This window comes from Aspergillus affinis, assembly GCF_023601865.1.
Source record: "Aspergillus affinis strain CMG 70 chromosome Unknown NODE_75_length_177070_cov_86_291390, whole genome shotgun sequence".
NCBI lineage: Eukaryota > Fungi > Ascomycota > Eurotiomycetes > Eurotiales > Aspergillaceae > Aspergillus > Aspergillus affinis.
Genome location: NW_026515856.1, coordinates 1 through 20,937, shown reverse-complemented (window position 1 = coordinate 20,937; position 20,937 = coordinate 1). Strand labels below are relative to the sequence as shown.

The 20,937-nt window shown below is 49.4% G+C and overlaps 7 protein-coding genes across 7 annotated transcripts; 3 read left to right on the top strand and 4 right to left on the bottom strand.

Moving 5' to 3' along the window:
- Positions 1-383: 383 nt before the first annotated feature.
- On the top strand, positions 384-1,371 carry KD926_009995 (uncharacterized protein; the record flags this gene model as incomplete). Its single annotated transcript, XM_053102497.1, has 3 exons — positions 384-691; positions 898-1,126; positions 1,183-1,371. 3 exons carry the CDS (start codon positions 384-386, stop codon positions 1,369-1,371), a joined length of 726 nt encoding a protein of 241 aa, XP_052953992.1.
- A 137-nt stretch (positions 1,372-1,508) lies between these two features.
- On the bottom strand, positions 1,509-2,475 carry KD926_009994 (DUF1769 domain-containing protein; the record flags this gene model as incomplete). The annotated part of the gene is made up of 3 exons (XM_053102496.1): positions 1,509-1,651; positions 1,731-2,255; positions 2,310-2,475. 3 exons carry the CDS (start codon positions 2,473-2,475, stop codon positions 1,509-1,511), a joined length of 834 nt encoding a protein of 277 aa, XP_052953991.1.
- A 373-nt stretch (positions 2,476-2,848) lies between these two features.
- Positions 2,849-5,173, bottom strand: KD926_009993 (uncharacterized protein; the record flags this gene model as incomplete). The annotated part of the gene is made up of 1 exon (XM_053102495.1): positions 2,849-5,173. The coding sequence occupies one exon, from the start codon at positions 5,171-5,173 to the stop codon at positions 2,849-2,851; it is 2,325 nt and encodes a 774-aa protein (XP_052953990.1).
- Positions 5,174-6,153: 980 nt separating this feature from the next.
- On the top strand, positions 6,154-7,603 carry KD926_009992 (F-box protein; the record flags this gene model as incomplete). Its single annotated transcript, XM_053102494.1, has 2 exons — positions 6,154-7,420; positions 7,482-7,603. 2 exons carry the CDS (start codon positions 6,154-6,156, stop codon positions 7,601-7,603), a joined length of 1,389 nt encoding a protein of 462 aa, XP_052953989.1.
- Positions 7,604-8,670: 1,067 nt separating this feature from the next.
- On the top strand, positions 8,671-11,168 carry KD926_009991 (uncharacterized protein; the record flags this gene model as incomplete). The annotated part of the gene is made up of 6 exons (XM_053102492.1): positions 8,671-8,963; positions 9,025-9,259; positions 9,326-9,648; positions 9,698-9,807; positions 10,273-10,578; positions 10,633-11,168. The coding sequence occupies 6 exons, from the start codon at positions 8,671-8,673 to the stop codon at positions 11,166-11,168; spliced, it is 1,803 nt and encodes a 600-aa protein (XP_052953988.1).
- Positions 11,169-11,415: 247 nt separating this feature from the next.
- On the bottom strand, positions 11,416-16,357 carry KD926_009990 (uncharacterized protein; the record flags this gene model as incomplete). The annotated part of the gene is made up of 12 exons (XM_053102491.1): positions 11,416-12,099; positions 12,291-12,521; positions 12,574-12,709; positions 13,132-13,512; positions 13,588-14,027; positions 14,087-14,398; positions 14,827-14,994; positions 15,081-15,225; positions 15,293-15,726; positions 15,792-15,909; positions 15,964-16,202; positions 16,259-16,357. 12 exons carry the CDS (start codon positions 16,355-16,357, stop codon positions 11,416-11,418), a joined length of 3,387 nt encoding a protein of 1,128 aa, XP_052953987.1.
- A 928-nt stretch (positions 16,358-17,285) lies between these two features.
- On the bottom strand, positions 17,286-19,586 carry KD926_009989 (uncharacterized protein; the record flags this gene model as incomplete). The annotated part of the gene is made up of 3 exons (XM_053102490.1): positions 17,286-18,315; positions 19,100-19,386; positions 19,452-19,586. 3 exons carry the CDS (start codon positions 19,584-19,586, stop codon positions 17,286-17,288), a joined length of 1,452 nt encoding a protein of 483 aa, XP_052953986.1.
- Between the last annotated feature and the right edge of the window lie 1,351 nt (positions 19,587-20,937).

Here is a 20,937-nt window from a genome sequence, read left to right as displayed (position 1 = left end):
GAATGCCGATTGGGCGTCGGAAGGACGTCCTCGCCTCCTAGCAGGAGCTGACCCACCGGGGTGCAAACGATGGTCTGCCAGTCGGGCTGCGCTGAGCTGTATGTTCATCTGGCATCCAGAGCCCCGACCAACAAAAAATAGAAACTTACGTTTGCCCTAGTTTATACTCATCTTTGTTTTAACAAATGGACCATCAGCGGTACGGTTTGTTGTCAGCTGTCTTGCCATTTGGTCCCTGCCGGATGTTTTACTACAAACCAGGCCTTCATCATGTTATATAGATGTCGCCGTCTACTTTCATTCCTTCTAGTATATTCCTCTGCCTTCGTTCAAATCAACCCCAACTTGCCCTCTAATTAACACAATCGAATACATCTGCAAACATGAGTTATTCCCCTGGAAACTCCAACGACGCGCGGGAACAGAGAAAACGTGTTTTCGATCGATTCTTCATCAAATGTGCTCTCCGCCAATTATTCCAGGTGCTGAAAGACCACAATCAGGCATTCGTATCCGGCAATGATCTTGAGAACATGATAATAAATGTCCAATACTTCGATGCCAACAGCCCAGGAGATTGCGGTCGATACTTCACACCATGGACGACCGAGCAGATGGCGAAGCATGCGAAGAATCTGCGAGTAGGCGAGACACATGCCGAACACCAAACCCGAGAAAACCGGCTAGATGCGTGCGTTGTATATTCTCCGCAAGGAATACTCGCATGGAGTAATCTGATGAGCGACCGTCTGTTTTGGGAGGTAGAGACCGCACCAAGGATTGGAACCCTGGAGAATGCAAGGCCTCTAAGCGACCTGACTGGGTGGCGTTGCGCCAGGTGAAGACGCTCAAAGCCGAAACCGTACCTCCTGGCTAACCTTGTTCATGCTTCTACAGGACAATACCGTTCAGCGAAAGGTATTTCTCGCAAATACCCCAATGGAATGACCAATGGGAATCCCAATTTCACTGGACCCTGCCAGGGCAGCCGCATATCAAGATATGCATGTGCAGCAGTATCGACGGGGATCCGAAGCAAATCCTGCGTACTGAACTCCTTACGATCGTTGCTACGATGGGAACCCTACTGAATCAAGCGGATTTTCAGCATCATATGGCTATTCCAGTAAGTCGAAAAAAATTCTTTGTCTGCATGCGACATATCTAACAACATTTCTCAAGGTGATGTTGATCTCGTTCATGGGTCGATGGCGAGGGAGGATTTTGACGGCATATTGCAAAGGCCCTGAGCTCGTGGTCCGAATGTCGCGGTTATACCGTTTTCTTTCCCAGGACGTGGATTCGATGTCCTTGGTTACGCGATATTTGGCCAGTTACGCCGACGGTGAAACTCACGAGCTTCCTACTTAGGCTTGTTTTCGAGAGAGGAACGATGCGGGATTTCTAGCGGTTGTTGAAAGCTGGGCTCATTCATTCAATTCAATTGTCTTTCATAAAGGCACTGCGCCATGGACATGCCCGCAGATAGCTTAGCAATGGCTAGACAATCACTGCAGCACCAACGTGAACAGCACAACCAAGTAGACTTCATCCGTAGTCTTGTTCTTCAGTACATATCGCAACTCGTGGTTATCCTCGTCTATATACTGTAGAATATGAATGTTGAAACCGGGGAGACGTAATGAGAAATCTGTTCCGCAAATTAACCACTCATCCAACGCTCCACTCCAACAAAACATCAAGGAGGAAGAAAAAGAAAAGAGCCATACCATTAAACCCTAAATATGGATTCCCAAAGTCCACCCAGTAAGCCCTTCCTTCCTCAAAGACAAACTCTTCCCTCTTCTCCTCATCCTGAAACCACTTCCTCCTCCCAGTCACATCCCCAGGAATACCCAGCTCTTCTCTGATCTGGACTCCATCCCCATCCGCTCCTTCCTCTACTACACCACCTTCTTTATCATGCAAGACAGGAACCTCAACGCCCCCTTTTACCTTCTCTCCAACCCGAAACTGGTTCCACGTCGCCAGCGCCGGGCTGAACAAGTACGGCTGATCGGCGTACGCATCGCCGTCAAGCGTCGGATCTATAGACCAGCGGACGAGACGCAGCGCGGCATTGAAGCCGGGAGGCAGACGGTCACGGATAGGGCGGTCGAAGTTATTCCCGAAGAGCAGGTCGGTGCCGGGGACGGGGTGTTTGAAGACGATGGCGAAGGAGATGGAGTATTGGTCGGATGTGTGTAGAGGGTGGGTGAAGTAGGGGTTAGTTCGGGGCGAATCGTCGGGATAGCCTTTTGATAACGTTAGTTAGGTATTACAATGGGATGAGGGTAGACAGAAAATACCGGTGTAGTCTTGGATGCGCACGCAGAGGCTTATCGTGGCATGCTCGTTGTCGATACACAGCGGTTGGTTTTCGTTGACGGGTACAATGCGATGGCTGTCTGGGTTGTATTCGGAGCCTGCGGTGACTTTTAATCGGTATTTCTGGGCGTCGCCGGACTCCGACATGGTTTCTGTATGTCTATATGTATGAATGGATCTAATGGTTAACAGTTGATAAGAGAGCATTAGAAACAAGAGTCGAGACCCATGGAGAGCAGTTGACTGAGGATCGACACGACGTCATCGACAGATCATCCATGGTTCGCCCTCACGCCAACAAAGTACTTACGGAGTACTCCGGTACTGTGGTTTTAGTTATAGATCAACGAACTTTTCATTCTCTGTTCAACTATTCTGGCTATCTTTACAAAGCACCCGAGATCCAAGCCCGAGTTTACAGCAAGAGTACACTGCTCATACAGCAAAGGAAAGAATCGCAAATTGCTCATTCCAAAAAAAAAGAAAAAGAAAAAGAAAAGAAAAGAAAGTACAAAGAGAATTAAAGATCGGCTGGATCAGAAGGAAGCAGTCTGCGATCGTCATTCTCACCAGCCTCATCCAGGAGGTCGTCGGTAAGAATACCAATTCCACTGTCAAATGTTCTCCGCTGCTTTCCCCGTCCGACCTCCACGTCGACAAACCGTGTCATGCTGACTGGAGTGATCGGCTCACTGCCTGGATTCGTACTGTCGGATTGCAGCTCGTCCGACTTGAGCTCGAAATTGGCGGTGCGGACCTTCGCTCTCCGCCGCTCTGCATTGACTGTTTCCTTCATAAAGGCAAAGGACCGCGCTTGGTCTGCAGCCCATCTGTCTAGCAGACTATCTCGGGCCTCGACTTCAAGACGCAATTGCTCCTCCAAATCTGTGTTGCCGCGACGGAGTTTGTCCATCTCCGATTTAGCGCCTTCAAGCGATGTCGTAAGCTCTGAAACACGGACGTTCATCGATCCCACTTCCTGTTGGTGGCGCTGCAGTTGGTCGGTCGCTTGTTGTTCCAGGCTCTCAATGGTTTGTCGACGTTCTCGCTCAATTGACTCAACCCTCGCGGTTAGGTCGCACGCGCGAATCCGATTCTGCTCGACGGTCGCTTCCAATCCATGAATCCGTGCCTCTCGCTCCGCAAGAGCCGATTCCGCTGCACGGCGGGCTTCCAATTCGCCCGCCATTTTAGTCTCCAGTTCGGAGACTTGTTCATTGTGTTTCTTGTTGACCGAGACCTTTTCTTTCTCTAGGTCCGTCACAAGTTGCTCAAGACTCTTGACCTCATCGCGATACTTGCTAAGCGCCACGTTCAGTCGGTCAATCCCGACGATCTGCTCCTGTCCTTCACGTTCAAGCTCCTGCAGTCGCATTCTCGTATGGAGCATATCTCCGGCTGATGCAGCCATAGAGGCTTCGAGGTCTCCAATCTTTTTCGATGCGCCCTCATACCGCACTAACAAATCGTCGAACTGTCTACGCAAGGCTTTCTCGCGGCCAACGGTGCCTTCATGGCGCACTTGCTCTTCCCTAAGACTCCCGACAAGTAATTCGACGCGCTTCACCAAGGCGCCCAAGGTAGCATTCCCGTCGTTTAGGCCAGCGTTGGCGGTTTCACCGGGAACCGCACGTTCTAATTGGAGGCGGGCTGAGCGGAACCTATCACGCATCTCGTGGACGATCTCTTCCACGTCCTCGCCAGGGAAACCTAGACCGGAGATTACCCTTTTGACTGAATCAAGAGCGCCAACGGCATTAGAGGCCCGTGAGACGGCTTCTGTTAGACTAGGCACAAGCTGATCGAAGAACTCTGGTGGCGGGGAGGTTTGGCGCAGATGATGCTCCAATGGAGTTCCCTCCAAAGAGGCAAACCGAGCTCGACACGCGTTAAACAGGTCTTTCTTTTCCTTCCTCGCGGCTTCGAGATCCCGTGAAAGGGCAAGGATCTCTCCGTCTCGGCTGTGTCCAGACCCGGGCGCCGCGGGAGAGGATTCATGAACCGAACGCTCAGGACTTAGAGGAGGAAGATCATGTAAGCCAAGCGTCGGATGTTCGTCGGACCCACGGAGATCCGGAGAATAGGACATGAGTATCGTATCCCCTTCGAACCCGCTATCTTCGATGCTGATAGTGTCACCTTCAGACGGCGCGGTATCGGAGCGATGGATAAAGGACGAGGAGATCTCCTCCCGCAGGCGACCGTTTTCGGATTCCAAATGATCGATTTTCGCCTGGGGTGACATGCACACAGTATCCTCGCCCGAGGGAAGGCTGTCGGGAGTGTCTCGAGTTCTCTTACTCGACTCTAGCTCCTTTTTCAGAGCATCCCTCTCTTGCAACAGGGTCTGTAGGGACTTTTCGTATTGGGCAACCTCCCGCTTCTCGCGTTCGAGATTATTGATCTCATCACTTAGCCCGACCCGACGGATTCGCCGTTGGGTCCGAGAGTCCAGGATTTGCCGCAACGGGGTGAACTGCACCACGCGCTCGGAAGTAACAGGGTCCATCGGCATCAGAGGATCCAACGAACGGCGCCGCGGGAGCGGCGTTGAGCGTCGTCGCGCCGCCCGACTCGGGGTACGAGGCACGTCTGAGTTTGCCGAGTCATCAAACGACGTGCGAAGCATCGCAGGCGTGAGCCCGGTCGAATAGGTCAAGTCATTTTGCAGCTGAGGACCGGGATCGGAAAAACGGACCCTCTTGGCTGACTGGCGGGGAGTCTCGCAGGTTGACGCCTTGGTCTGTCGAGTGTTCTTGGATGAGGTAGTAGAGGAGCATAGATCCGAGGCAGAAATCGCACTGTTTCGTCTCTTTCGACGAGACTGCCTGGTATCCATCACCATGGTTATAAATGTGGGGGTGTGAGGCGGTGGTAGATGCGGTTGCAAGCAAGACCGAAGTGATGGTTAATTAATATATTTCGACGGGAGCCATGGAACGAGGAGCGGCCAGAATGCTGCAGATTGTCTGATAAACAATAAACAACAAAAACTACGGGGTGCTAAGAAGTTAAGATATCCTCCATATTCGAGAGACTCCGCAGGCAGAAGTGACAAACAAACAGACTGCCTAAACTAAAAAGTCAAACACGGCTGGTTACCCCGGAAGTCCCCATCGGGATTACGGCCTCCTTACGCGCTCCCTCGCTCTTGCCTCGTTGGGACGTAAACAAATGGCCCGACCACGGGGACGCCTGAACCCTCAGGCAGCACTCACCCTTGCATAAATCAGATTAAATCATAATAATGCCTTTTGTCTCCCGACAGACGTGGGGATCTCTCGAGTCTGGCTAGCTTCTTAGGTTCGTTATCTTATCGCCCTCTCGCCCGAGGTTTGTCAAATGGTCGCCCTCCTCGTGGAGAGTCACCGACCATGTATCTTCTGTCATGCAGCAGCACAATGAGAGATCAAGGAATAAAACACAGAGCACAATGCATCACTTACAACCCTAGACTCTCTACCCAAGTCGCCTTTTGGGTGGTGTCGACAGTGCTGTAGATGACGTCATGTGCACGCACACAATCCAGTCAGCTCTCCCGAGTCGTTCCTCCTTTCCGACCTTACTTCCCTTCTACTACCACCAACACCGTAGTACACCGTACCACCTGCATCCTGGGATTCCTGACTCGTATCAAGCCTGTTAGCTGTCTTCTTTACCTATGCCGATTCTCACCTATCATTCTCCGTGCACCTCCGTCTCCTCCCCTCCATTCCACGACACCTTATATTGCTCATCGCCTGGTCACTCGGCCAGTGGGATTGAGTCCGTTCCTTGTTAACCCCCCTGTCTCTTCCTCTTCGTCTTCCACCAAAGACGACCCTGATGGCCGTGGCGTCGATGGACCTGGACAACAAAGACCCGGCTTTAAGGAAGTATCACCAGACATCAACGGTGGAAATTGAAGTGAACGAGCAGCCACGGTCGCTAGCGTCTCGACCTCTCTCTGAAGAGCCCCTCGACGTGGGAAAAGCTCCTATTCTGCAGCTCCCGCCGGAGATCCTTCATTTTATCCTATCTCATCTCTCGGCACTGGATCTCGCTCGTGTCTCGGCCACCTGTCGATTTCTCGCCGAGCATGCTACCTACGACTTTCTATGGGCGGATCTGATTAATTCCTACTTGCCCACGAAGATCCAGGATGCGGGCCCTTTCGACTCATTTCGCAGTCTCTACATTGCCCACCACCCGTGCTGGTTCATCCCGCAGAAGAAGGTCTGGTTTTCGGACACGGAGCATACGGGGAATTTGATTTTGGCCCGTTACGATCATCGACGGGGTGTCATTGAGGCTTATCGTGTCATTGCGGAACGACGGAGCCAACCATTCCACATGTGGAGTTGGAATCCCGATGTCATGGTCCAACCCTTCCATCCCAAAGCCAGTCTCTGGCTGGACGACCCCGTCCTTTTCCTTAAAAACCCCCAGGGCGAACGGCGTTATCTGAATGGGGAAACCCGCATGCCTATGGCTCTTGAGACGCAGCATGTATTTAACGCCTTCTCGCTTTGTTCCGCGGAAAACCCGTCAGAGCCGGATCCCAACAAATTGTGGCCGCCATTTACCATTCCGAGTGACTACCACGTCTACCGAGATGTCGAGCCTCACTTGGCAAATGGCACATGTCGCCCTCCGAATCTGGAGACGATGTCTGAACATGCGTTCCGGATTAGAAGATGGGCCCATTTCCGCCTTGGCATGCCCATCTTCACGGCAGGCCGTAGTGAAACCTTGTCAACCTACTCGACACTCGATCCGCACCTGTATACTCCGACGCGGGAGAAGCCCTACCAGGGAATCTGGGTTGGGGACTATTCTGCGCACGGCTGTGAATTTTTGCTCTTCTTGCAACGTGACCCGGACGGCGGACATCTTGATCAACCGCCATCCGACAGTGACGAGATTATTCATCGGGGCAGTTTAGAGGCGGTCAAGCTCACAGGAGACCCTAATGTCCCGCGAGGAGAGATTACCTTTATTTCAAACGACATTGGTCCTGGCGGGTTTGTTCGCACTGCAGATGAAGCTCTCTTCAAAGGAGCAAGGATCGTGCAGAGTCGAGGCCACGTAGCTGGCCTCGGTTTTAGGGATGGTAGGTCTCACCGAATATCTTTGTGTCTGCGGTGTTTATAACTTGGTTCTGACTCGCACAGATTCCTTCATTGACTCGCAACTTATTCTCATCAACCCCGAGTGCATAGCGCATTACTGGATGGACATGGGACACATCTCTTACTATCGTCGTCTTGATATCGACGAACTTCTTAAGACATGAAACGAAATGCTGTTTCGCCACGCATCCACCCGGATCTTACGAATCTAACGAATTATGTCTACACCTTCTGCCGCTCGGTGATTGGTATTCTGAACCAGGGCGATTATGTGTACGGTGCAATTAATCTATATATTTATATGAATTCAACGTTTCCTTGGTAAGAACCGGGAGACAAGGACCTCGAGAGTGGTACGAGGGCTATATAGTAAGAAGGAACAGGTCCATTCTTTAGAGGCGCATTCGTCGCTGTCAATTCATTCCCAAGAGATAGAGCCTGTTATGCTGAAACAAGTCAGTACATACTCTGGGTTTAGATTAAACGGTATATCAATTAGGCCTCAGTATACTTATCCTACCTATAAATATAAATTGACTAATTCGGGTAAGGGATATTCTATCTAAACCATAACGCAATAAATGTAGGGCAATCAATAAACAAGCCGTTTAACTTAATTTTAACTTAAGGGTTTCCTGATTAGTCGCGTAGAATAACTGACACGTTTAAACGGTAAACAACTTATCTTAAATATACGGTAGATTGAAGGGATAAAAAAAAGTCCTATTTGCTTAGACCCTATTATCTGTATCTGTGTAAACAGGAAAATATCAAATAACTCGATCGTTAAATAACTAGATTAAACTAGAAGACGGCAAACAAGCTGCCTAAAACGGCCGCACTCGACGCCGTTTTTGGCCGTCGATCTGCCACGCCTTCCACCACGCCTTGGTGGACTTACATCCACGCACCGCCAAGCCCCGAGAGTAGACCCACCCCAATCTCATTTGCCCGCAGCGCAGTATACATTCAGGCACACTTTTCTGAGGCCGGCCAATGTGAACTCCCATACACTTCGCTGCTCTTTCTGAAGCGTGCCAAAAATGGCAACTTTTCGAAAGTGATTTATAAACGGTGGCCGTCCACTTAAATACCTTTGTGTCCCTTCATCAATACAATTATATTTGTTCTAACCCAATCTACGCCTGAGCACTTAGTACCACAGATCCTTTACAAGGAAGCGTCACATCAAAACGTGTTTCACTGTTCATTGCGAGGCAGACTTTTTATCATGGCTCGCCGCCATCGAGCGACAGATGATGATCACTCGTCTAACGACAGCGACCTTTCCGAAAGAGAGAGCACTGAAGATAGTCAATATGACACCGACCTAACTGAACCTGAAGATGAGGGCTCGCAAGCTCACGATTTAAATGATGCGGCAATTCTATTTGCGGATAACGAGCATCCGCCAGAATACTATATCCAGCAGCTTACGAATTTTAATGAGACAGATTACACGAAGGAGGACTATGGGAAGGGCACCACTGCCCTGCTCAACCGAGTGGAGGAGAAATGGTCACAGTATGATTCTACATCATCGATCGATATCGCGCTTTTTGATTTCTAACTCCGGTTCATGCAGGTTTTGTGCTGTTGTTCGAAAAGATCCCCAGGAAGAATTTACACGCCTGTCGATTTCGATCATATATACATTCCTGGATTGGGTCCTCAATCTACGACGCGGAAAGGATGGAAGACGGCGCCCAGGAATCAAATGTAAGAGCTCACTTGATACCTTCTGGAAAGTTTTCCGTCTGGTATTCGAAAGAGCAACTTCGTATAAAATTACAAACCAAATGAACCGTCAGATGCGCCGTGTATGTTCAAACAATTCTTGCCTTAATACAAGATGCACACAAGACGTGGAGCTAATATACAACTAGGTGCTCCGAAGTCTGGCCAAAAAACATAAATTGTCCACAAGGGGTCGTGATAAGCCTCCAATGGATGTAGATGACTTGGCCAAGGCTGTAGAGACAACCGTCAGCACAACAAAGAAGAAGTTTGGACATGGCCATCACCGTATTGAGCTTGCGCTTTTCTTGCAGCTTGCCGGGCTAACAAAAAACCGTCCCCAGGCCAGTCTGAGTTTAAGATATCGGCATATTCACGTTAGCTTGCTACGTGACCCCCAGGGAGGACCTCATAGGACTATCATTGAATTTACTTTCGAGTTTACAAAAGAATGGCTCGGTGCTAAGGATGCGTAAGTCCTTGGTTATTATACTATTATTTACCTCTGACCTGTCCTTCAGAAACACATATGTCTTACCGGAAATAATTTTTGACCCTTCCCTTGTCCTCAGCCCCCACGTTTTTCTGCTAGGACTTCTTTTTGCGGACCGTGCCTTTGACCGTGTCGAAGGTGAGGAGATGCTTATCTCCGGAAGCCAAATCCCATGCCTTCGGATTCCAGATGGATGTAATGAGCTCCCTTTGCTTCTGGACCCAGCATTGGATTATATTCCCATATTCAGAAGGTCAGAAAGAACGCTGCAAGGCATCTCTATATCCATTGATCGGCCGCTTTTGTATACGACCATTGAGCCTTGGGTTAAGAAGATGGGTGTCATTACCGGCTTTCCGCAGGTCACGCGTCCATATAGCTTGCGATACGGAGCTGGAACCGCATTGGACAGTAGTAGTGTGTTCTATATTGCATGAGTGACTGTTATACACCGGCTAACGGTCTTTAGGAGCTGTTAGTGATTCACTGCGCAATCTTATCATGCATCATGCCGACACCCGCACCCTTTTGCGGTACTATCTCAGCAGAAGGATCAATAAAAACCTCCCTGCCATCATTCGATTCGTGGTCTCGACCCTGAAGACGACATCATGCGTGCCGCATGCCGGATGAGCCGGTCCATCGATCCGAATCGCCCTCAGGAATTGACTACCGCACAGTCGTCCTCCATCAATCAAGAACCAGAAATCGCTGGCCTAATCCGCCGACGTGACGAGCTTAGTCGCCAAATGGGGCGCCCATTGTCGAATCACCATGGGACAGAGAAATACAAAATGTACAAAAAGCTTAGCCAAGAGATCACCGGTGCCAGGCAGCGAGCAAGGAACGCATTGCTCACTCAGGTTCAGGCAAGGTACGACCGCGAGCAACCGATGCTGGAAATCAGACGTCAGCTGTCTGGATTCGACCTGGCAGAGGAAGAATAACCTCTCAAGTGTTCAGAAGCGATACCACTGCCTCAGAAGCGACTGATTGAGAGTCTCCTTACCCTACCTCGCCCGACACTCGAAGAGGAAGTGACTAGACGGACGGAAGCAATTGATGCCGTAGCTGCTTATGCCCCTTTTGAAGAAGGTGATACCTGCCGTCTTCCGCAGGATAAGCGTTCCCCTACAGAGCCCGCCGCCACCGGACCAGATGACGGTGTCAAAGGAGAGATACAATCGACGCGGCCTTCTTCTCCGATGAATGACGGACTGGTATCTGCGATTCAATCGGTAATGAAGGACAAGCCCTCTGAGAAGGGTATTAAGAGACCTCTCTTCTGTTTCATCTGTCTTGGTCAGCCAGATTTAGATATTGGAAAGCGAACGTACAAATTCTCCAGCCATGGAGATGTTACCAAGCACATCAAGCGAAAACATCTTCGTCATGTCTCCACGCAATCTGAGATAACGTGTAATGTCTGCGACGAGATCTTCTCGTGCAAAATGCACCTTCAGCGGCACGCATTTGATATACATTCGACTGTTACATAGCCTCTGCAATGACTGTCGGAATCATAGTGAGTCAGTGGTGGTGACATTTGTCACGACATTTGGATGTTCGTTCCAGAGGGCGCATAGAGCAGCCAGCGTGAATGAGGGCTCGTGATTAAGGGACCTTCTGATGTAAACAATGGACCTGTACCAGAGCCTATCGTTTAGACCAATTCATTGGTTTTAGCATACATACAAATTCGTGGTTTACATGTCCGAACTCTAGGCCATCCGTGACAGGGCCTAGTTAGCTAAATATATCGTCCATATACAACATATCATTTGCCGCCACATTGACATCCCCTAACATGGAGAAGAGACTGGATTCTGGAGGTTTAAGTTCATCAAACACATTTGGTCCATATGCCTGACTGAGATGAGCATTATTGTCGGTGTCTTGTTTGCCATTTGTCAAAGTCACGGGCGCTAATTGCCTGGGTGGTGGCGGTGATGGCAATTGAATTACTTCGGCAATCCTTCGTAGCTCTTCCAGTGTACTGCTCACGTCAAGACTCGGGTCTTTACGGCTTTGCTGCGCGTTGTGGAGTATCTCAATGGCGGCGTGAAAGGGTTTGGTGCATAACGGTCCGTACTCTTCCGGATAATGCGAGACCACCAAAATCATGAATGAGACAGCAGAGAGAAGAAATTTGATTGCCAGAGGTATTAGGAGCGGACTCGTTCCACCGTCATTCATCATTTCGAGATGGAGCTCCACCGACTCCGTGGCAGAGCTGATGAGAGCTCTGGCTGCCTGTGGTTGGGAGATTAGACCTCTTAGTGAGTCAAACGAGCCAATGTAATTCAGCATTTTGATGTGGTGCACACGAAGACGACAGAACCGCTGTAGACCGGTCTGTAGCCAGGGTGGTGGCTTTACTGTCGGCTCGAACGGCGTGAAGTCACCGGTCGGTAGACTGGCGACGAGCTTCTGGAGTTGAAAGTTGAGGAACCGACGCGTTCATGGTTTGCATCCGATTTTTATGATGGAGCGTGTATGATAGTCCATGTCTCCGAGAGGCTTTTGTCCAAGGATATCATGGTGGATAGGTAAGATTCTTGTGGGTCCTAAATAAAAAGGATTAGCCAGGTATAATCAAATGTGATGGTAGCCAGACGCACTAGTCGAAGGGTGGACATATCAATGTCTCTATCATGAAGTGTCCAGGGCAGATTCGAGTAAAAGCTACATCGCCTGTCCACATCATACACACAGGCGAACAGCCGCTTCACATCGGTGAATCGATCCGGGTGTACGAGAGCACCATTAAAGAAGCGTCCTAGGTGGATACCGAGTTCGAGACAAAGTTTCGCAGCAACTCCGGCCATTCGCCATGCTTGCACTGGCTTGTGCTAAAAGCCACCGTCCCTCAAGTGCATCGCTCCCTGGGAAGGATTCACGGACAAGTATCGGGACTTGATCTGCCGCGGTGGCGTCCCCAAGGAAAACTTTGCTTCGTTCATCTTCAACAAAACCATTCGCGGCCGAAACCGCCGCGAAGATGTCGGTGGGAATGCTGACATAAGAGATGGCTATTGACCTGTCTACTGGGGCATCAGACGGGTAAGGGCTAACCCCTTGCGGCATTTTAGGTCTATGGGATCTATTCCTTCTCTAAGGTATGACCAGTAGTTTCTTTAATTATAATGATGAAACCTGTCAGTCTCGGGTGCGAGCCTTAGGATGAATATTCGCAGTATCGTCTGCTAACACCAGGTAACTTCCGTCAGACACATAGTACAGTGTATTTGCGAAGCCCTACTCCGGATCCTACTGTTGTGATTCGAGGCTCGACCAAGTAAGCAATAGAGCTTCGTATACGGAATTTATTCCAGATACAATCGGATTGACTAGAAATCGATCCGATATTCATTTTGTATATGAATCCTCAGATTTTCAGATGTGAATACCAGTCAATATTCCTCTGGACCCAGCGAGGACTGTTACTCAGCCCTCAGAAACTGGCCCAAAAAACAATCCATCAACCACTTTATATTCTTCTGGGCCCCGTTGATAAAGAATTCCTTCGCATGCGCCTGGAGCTCCTGCGCCCGTGTGTCCACATTTCCCCCGCTCATCAGACCCAGCTTTTCCCACATGAGAAGATGGATTCCCATCAAACCAGCCATTCTAAAGACCAATGACTCGTCCAACAGACCATATCCACGAATAAACCCACGCAGGATCAACTCAGCGCACGGCGAGCCCTCAAACCGCCACTGAACGTAGAGGGATGTGATCATAGAGCCTACGTCCTCTGTGATGCAGCCGTGTCGGCAGAGTTCCCAGTCAACAATTGACAAATTGACGTCTTTCGGGCTCTTGCTTGGCTGGACGAGAAAGCTTTATTCGGAGATTAGTTAGCTGGAACAGCTACTTGATTGCCCCCTTGGGAGGATGGGAGTTGTTATAACGTACTTTCTCGTAGTATAATCCCCATGAATAATGCATAGCCGGCTGGGGTGATCCGGAGAGAACGCATGCAAGACGCTCGCTCTAGCGAGCGAATCATTGGGGAACAGACTCATCGCGTATTCGTATGGCATTGTTAGTGTCCGTAGAGCAGCTGTGTTCCGATGGAATGTCGCTATTGCGTCATCACCAGCCTGACTCCAATCGCGCGCGTGAAAGGCAGCGAGCCATCGTCCGAGGCCGTGGCCTATCAGTCTTGCGGTTGAGTCAGGGAGCACATTGTTGAGAAAGAGGAATTTTCGTAGGGTCCCAATGTTGGGGATATCCTCTATGACCTGGAGATTTGTGCAGGTGTCGAGATGAAGGTGGCGGGGAGATCGAATTTCAAGGTGGTTGTGTGTGAAGTCGCAGCCGTAAATGATTGAGAGAGATACGGCTTCGGCTGCCTGATAGTTGTGCGTTGTAAGTTGGGGGATAAGGGTGCAGTAAGGAATGTGGGACGTACGCAGCGGATTGTCGGCAAGACCAAGGTGCCAGTTTTGGTGTGTGCCAAACTTAGCTTGATGATAACGCTTCTCCGGTTATGTGAGAGTGGTACTTCTAAAGTCCCTTGGAATGTGAAATTGCCCAGCCCACCGCTCAATTGCTTCAACGATAGACAGCTGTATGGTGTTGAGAAGAGGGCGTTGAGGATCTGGGATTCGATGTCGGGTCTTTGCTCGATTTGTTGATCGCTGGGGCTGACTTTGATGGCCATCGTGTTGGTTGGGCTAGACACTTCAGGCGAACGGAAAGGAGGAAGAAGGGTACTTCGAGTCTAAGCTGTGCGTCTTTTGTTGAGACGCATGTCTAAATCGAATATTGTGCCTACTCTTTCCCTTAAATAGCCTGAGAAGCTGGCAATTGCTATGAGAGTGAGGGGTCATTTTTGGAGCTATCAGAGGTAAGGGATATTTCAATCGGGAAAGCCGGTAAAGGGCAGGCAAAGAACCTATCATTATGCATGGGTATATATTTACCAACACATGAAATTCAAAGCCCTGTACTATATAGAAATCTATTCAACTCATGACTATCTAAAGAGCTCTGCAATCCTTCTGAAAACCTTCTCTCTTCCCATGATAACATTCAACAAATCTACGGGTTTTTTCATCGTATATATGCCATGAATTAGCTGCAAATGAATGGTTACTCCAGATCCACAGAGTATCTTTCCCGCAACTCTCTCCCAAACGCCCAAAGTACCAGCGAGCCGCCCCCAAACAGGACAGATAGGAGACCAAGAAGAGTATTCCCCCACCCGTAGCCGAGTCTCTCGTACATCCCGGGCCCGCTGAGTGGGAGCAGACCACCGGCGAGGGCGCTGGCGGCATAGGTGGAGAACGCATCGATGAGGTAGCTGGACATGGCGGCCTATACTACACTTTAGCATGAGATTGGGCGGTTGGGACTGGAAATGACGGAATAAGAAGTGTATATGTGATGGCAGTGAAACTTACGGTTCCGAGCGCCATGCCTGCGCCGAAGGTCGCGGTGCCGATGAGGGGGGCGATCCAGTGGGTTTGGAAGTGCACCGTCCATCCGTACATGAGGAGGCCGGTCGGGAGGGAGACTGCTGCCGGGAGGAGGAAGAAGAGGCGCGATCTAAGGATGGTGGAAAGTGTTAGCTCTGGAAGGGGGAAAAGGATTTCGAGAGTCAGGATCGACGTACTCCGCCTGGTTGGCGTCACCGGACCTCTCTTTCTGGCGCTGGTAGATCTGATCGCTGTATCGGCCGGTTAGAGAAATACCGATGAAGCAACCGACTCCAAGACTGAGAGATGAGAGGCCGAGCGCTCCCTCACCCCAGCCGTAGACATCTCGAAAGACGAGAGGCATAGACGTGATGAGGAGGTAGGTGACGCCGTAGATAAAGGCGAGATAGAGAGATGCGATGATCAGGATGGGGCTGGCGAGGTGCAGGACCACTGGGCGTCGGAGGGCGCGTCCGAGCTTTTGCATGAAGGGGAGCTCGTCTGTTCTGTTGTGCGTGTGGACCTGGTCGTTTCCTGATTCCTGGCGCAGACGTGCAGCTTTGCGTTGGAGAAGAACGGGGTTGTACGTCTCTCGTAGGAGCGCAAAGCCGAGCATGGTAGTCAGACCGCTCTGTTGATTGCATGCGTGCGTTAATATAGGCGCATGTCCATCCCCGTCTGTGATAGCGGTCATACCACAATTGTGACTAACCAGAAAATCCAGCGCCAGCCCTGGGATTCAGCCAAGAAGCCGCCTGCCACCGGCGCCAGAGTCGGCGCAAAGACCAAGGTCGCCCCGAGGATGCTGTTGATTCTACCACTCTATCAGCCTTATCCACCCATGGTATGAAGACGAGTACCTGCATACAAGCCACGTCGCTCTGGGACAACCATGTCCGCAATAGTTCCCCCAACAGTGGTCACTGGTATACTGCCGGCTAATCCCGCCAGGAGGCGTAAGGCCAGGAGTGCCGAAGCGTTGGGCGACAACGCACACCCCGCCGAGAACGCAGTGTACATGACATTTCCGGCGTGGTAGATCCAGCAGCGACCGTATGTCTCTGACAACGGGGCAAGGACCAAAGGACCGACGGCGTTACTAATGATCTAAAAGAGTTTAAATAGAGGTTCTTCTCTCTAGGACGGTATCGGGGCTCTCTCACATAGATCGAGACGGTGAAGGTGATAAGGGTTTGGGTAGAGTCGTTGAACTCGGCTTTAATCTGCCCCAGGGCAGGAGACATCATTGAAGACGCGAGCATTCTGACCCGAATAAATGAGCGAGAACAACTTTCCTTTGGTTATGAGTTTCTTACACCATGAACCGGCATACGGTTATCACGACAATAATGCGGGCCTTTCGTTGTCGGGGCCAGTTCAGGGGCATGTTTGGATCGTCTGGCCCCATCCAATCTACCAAATTCTCATCCTCTGCTGAGCTGAGTGCGTTTGTATTCTGCGCATTGTTTGAATGGTGTTCTTTGTTTTCGTTATTGCCACATGGGGCTGAGGGTGAGGGTATCGGTGAAGTTGTTACCACGATGGCCCTTGAGTTCCTGGTGTCGGGGCCTGTCATTATGGGTAACACATCAGGAGATTAACAACGTCTATAGAAGTACTGTGATAAATCGGCTACAGTATCATGAATTTACCAACGAAGAAGAGAATAAAAATAAACACTGAGTAGTAAGAAAGGCTTGGGCGACGTAGAATGTTAAATCCCAGTAAGCTACTGCCCTTACATGTTACTATCCACAAAGCTGCAGGACCCATCCATAACTAGAACCTATAATTGTCAATTAAGATCTTGCTCCTTTTAAATTCACGGTAAGGGACATGTCTGATAAGATACCTGATCGAGTTGTCTACTGTATTCAGATGAGTCATACTGGATCTTCATTCTGGGATCCCCGCGGACTTGCTCCCTGATAATACACAAAAGATGCATGGAACTAATGAAGACTGGCTAACGTAAAGCAGTTTTCATCCCATGCTTCAAGCAGAAATATGATTGGCGACTCTTGATCTACTGCTGTATATAATACCTCTTTCACTTGGCTTTAGGCGGAGTAATCCCATTGCAAAACAAAAGTCCATTCACGCTATACTAATATATAGAACCATTCAATAACACACAATGTCTGGTACAATCACCCGCCTAATTCAGAATGAAATTTCCTGGACTGTACCTCAAATCCGAAGTCTTTTCGACTTCAGGAATAGGTAGTCGGGCATAGCCTCTCGCACATACATCTCGATCCTGCGGCCAATCACCTCCCCAAACTCTAGCTGCCACTTGGCCGACTCCTCGCCCAGGTCAACATGCCCCACAGCTCTAGACTTATCAATCTTCGTAGATCTCCAAAGGGTTCTCCGAAATGCCTCCCATTCCGGCGGCTCATCGCGACTTTGGCTTTCCCAAGTAAAGCGCAGCCTCGAACTATCCAGGCCGGTGATCGTGCAGAGTTTGACCAAGATTTCAGGTTGAGTAATAATGTCGTCTGCCTCAATCACCACAGGCCAAGTTCCATGCTCACGAGAGAGATTGGAAAAGTGCTGAGAGTAGAAGTTGTACAACTTGTATACCCACCGCAAGGCCATGGCCTTCTGGTATAACTTTCGGCCCTGATCGGATTCAACAAAGCTGCAGCCCGCAGTGTCAACCAATGCGCGATAAAACGAGGGAAATGCCGCCGCGGGGTGTTTGATAAGAAAGATAGGCTTCCATGTCTTTAGAAAGTCGTCGGTAAACAAGGTTTCGTTAAGGACTGAGCGACCGAAGCCGGTCTGTTCAAGCTCATCCGGCCCTCGTAAAGTCCAAGGAAGTTCGTCAGTCACGCTGTTCTCGCCATGGAACAGGCGTGTCTCTGCAACTGGCTCGGTGATGTAGTGGGCGTGATCCTTGAAGCAGACTATTCTCTCCTCTCGCTCGGCGTTTCGAATATGCTGAAGTAGACGGCTGTAGCAAGCTTTTATGCACCGCACTTGCTCTTCTCTTTGGTCTGATGGAAGCGCTTGTACATTCGTTCCCAAGTGCCCGCTCCTGATCTTCAGCTTTAGCAGCGGCAGGAAGAAACGCATTCCTTCAATATCGGGCTGGTCCTGGCAGTGTACATTGGGCTGATCCTCCAGGGCGAGTAACTGGGTGAGTAGATTGGACCCGGTTCTGGGATATGTGAAGAAGTACAGTCGTGCAGGGGGCTGATTGGGGTCCATTTTTCTACCCCGAGTTAAGTTTCAGTTTCTACCTGCATCCAACCAACGCGAGCTGTGTGGTCGATGTTTTGCAAGTGTTGCGAAATTCAGAATTCTAAATTCTGCTTCAGCTGCACCCCCAACGCTAGTATATAATTATTCACTAGCTGTGCCTGCAACCATTTCATGAGTATGCATGACGTATCCGATGGGTCAAGGTATGCTGATCTCTTACGTGTTGATTTTATTTATTGACCGCTGTTTCACCACAAGATAGAGAATCGCCGAATATGTTTTATTGTCCCCCTTGCAGGGACCAAGTGATTGATCCATTCCTATTCAGAAATCACACTTTACTATTAGTCTGCAGCTATGTAGAGTCAGTTTCTGAGGCGGGTATCTAGGCCCACCAAGTGAAGATGTAGGATCACCACTGCAACGGAGCAACTATCGAAAGTCCGTGGCATTAGTTCCCATGATTTAAGATTTAGTCAAATCAATGGCGCAAGGGTTTACGCTATGTAAATAGAATGATCTATTGCTCATTTGATTGATAGCAAGAGTGGTTGCGCAAGGCAGACGCACGTTTTAACTAATTAATTCTCCAGACCTTTCCCTACAAAATATGGTAGATAAGAGAGGTGCCAGCAACAGCTGACGGTATTTATGATTTGATAATTTTTACCTGGTCAAAAGCAATAGCGTAGCTTGATGGGATTATGTGCGGCAAGAAGCCTACACTATCCATGAAAAGGACGACAATCGGTTTGATATACGTTGCAACAGGGACCCCCGCATTCTCCACTAACAGTATTGCGATGATATAACCAACGAGATTGTGAGTGGGTACTAGAATATGTCTCCTGGCCCATTGCAGATCCTTGCGGTAGCGGAAGACCGTCAACAGATGCAGGTCTAGCAGAAGACGGCTGGTCACTATTAATGTGAGATATGTTGAAGGCGCCACAGCGAGCTTTGGGGCCTCAACCACTTGCCGTAACCCCCATTCGAAACAGTTGCTAGCATGCAGCAAGGGGGCGACAAGCATGTTATAGCGAGGGGTTTTTTCAGCCCCCACGAGATGATGGAATATGGGCTTCACGAAAGAATCAGTCAAACTTTCGAGGAGAGGGTTGCAGTAACTTCATCCAGAGGGCTTACTTCACAGGCAATCTGAACGATGGGGATCAACGGAGACCAGCTAGGCGAGACGAATGCAGCCAGGAAGTGGTATAGCAACAAATTCGCAGATGCGGCAACCAGGCAGCGTGTCCATGATATATCGACTAAGCTCATGTGCTTGACGAATTGAGACATGGAACCATGTCTAGCACTGAGGCGCCTGTCGGAGAAAAGTGTGTGCAATCTGTCCGTAATGATAATAAACAAGGCATATATTAAACCACTGCCGCAGATGATGAGCGCAGAAACCCATATTCTCGGCGTCTTGTGATGAATGGCGAGAGGCAGCGAGACTGAGACTAACATTGCCAGCATTAAAATCCGTAAGCTTATAAAATAATGAAATTGTTGAATAAGAAAACGGTTGAAGTTAAAGACAATCGCTGTCGCGTCGAGGGCACAGCCGGTGGCGAGCGCTAAGAAGACATCAATATAACGTAAACGCTCTGAGATTTGCTGGAAGAGTTGAGTCAGTTAGTGGTTGCATATCTAGTACGACTGTAGATATTATCATTGGCTAGTACCTCAACTGGTAGAGGAGCTTTTTGGTCTGTTAATAGGCCTGCGTTCCAAGAAAAATACAGCAACCATGCGAAGCAGGACATCTGACTCCATAAGACCAGGATCCAAAACGTGCGAATTCGTCGGTCACCTATGTCAGAGGATGCCAATACATCTTTTATGGGCGGACTTTTTGAGAGACTGTCGCGTTGATTAGCTTGGTTGTGCGCAAATAACGGGACAGGAACTGGAAAATCACCTTCTCCTGCAGATTGTAGTACCCATTTCTGATGCCAAAGAGCCGAGCAAGGTAGAGGCTATGATAGAATGAAGGAGCACACTCCAAAGCATAAAAGAACAAATCGTGTTATTATATCTCTTAAAAAAAGGGGGGTGAGGGTTATATTTCGGTATTTGATTGAATCGATAATGCTCGACATGAAAAGAAGCAGGAGAGATCGACACTTCTCCTTACATGCTGTTGCATATTATCGCAGAGTAATCACGGGCAATAAAATTTTGGCGGAAATCTCTAAATCGTATTCGACCTATCATTCAGGTGGCTCTATCGTCTTGAATCATTACACCGCCAGATTGGCTCTATCCACTCATCCTATCGAGGAGCATTCCCAATATAAAGAAGCCGCTAGCTACTTGGTCTTTAGTACTGCAGACGCAGAGGAGCCGAGAAGACCTACAATGTACTTTGTTATTGCAATATTGGCTCTACTTTCGGCGGCATACTTGATAAAATGGGCATACTCGTGCCGATTCAAACAATTCGCCCAGTGGCCTCAATTGAAACCTTCACTGCTTTGGGGCCACCTACGGCACATCCAAGAAGTTGTCTCAACCGGTCCACCAGACCGACATATTGGTATGTGCAGTAGGGCTGTTCACGATACTATATAGTCATGGTTTTCCAATATCGGCAATAGTATCGTCAAACCCAAGGCTTGACTAT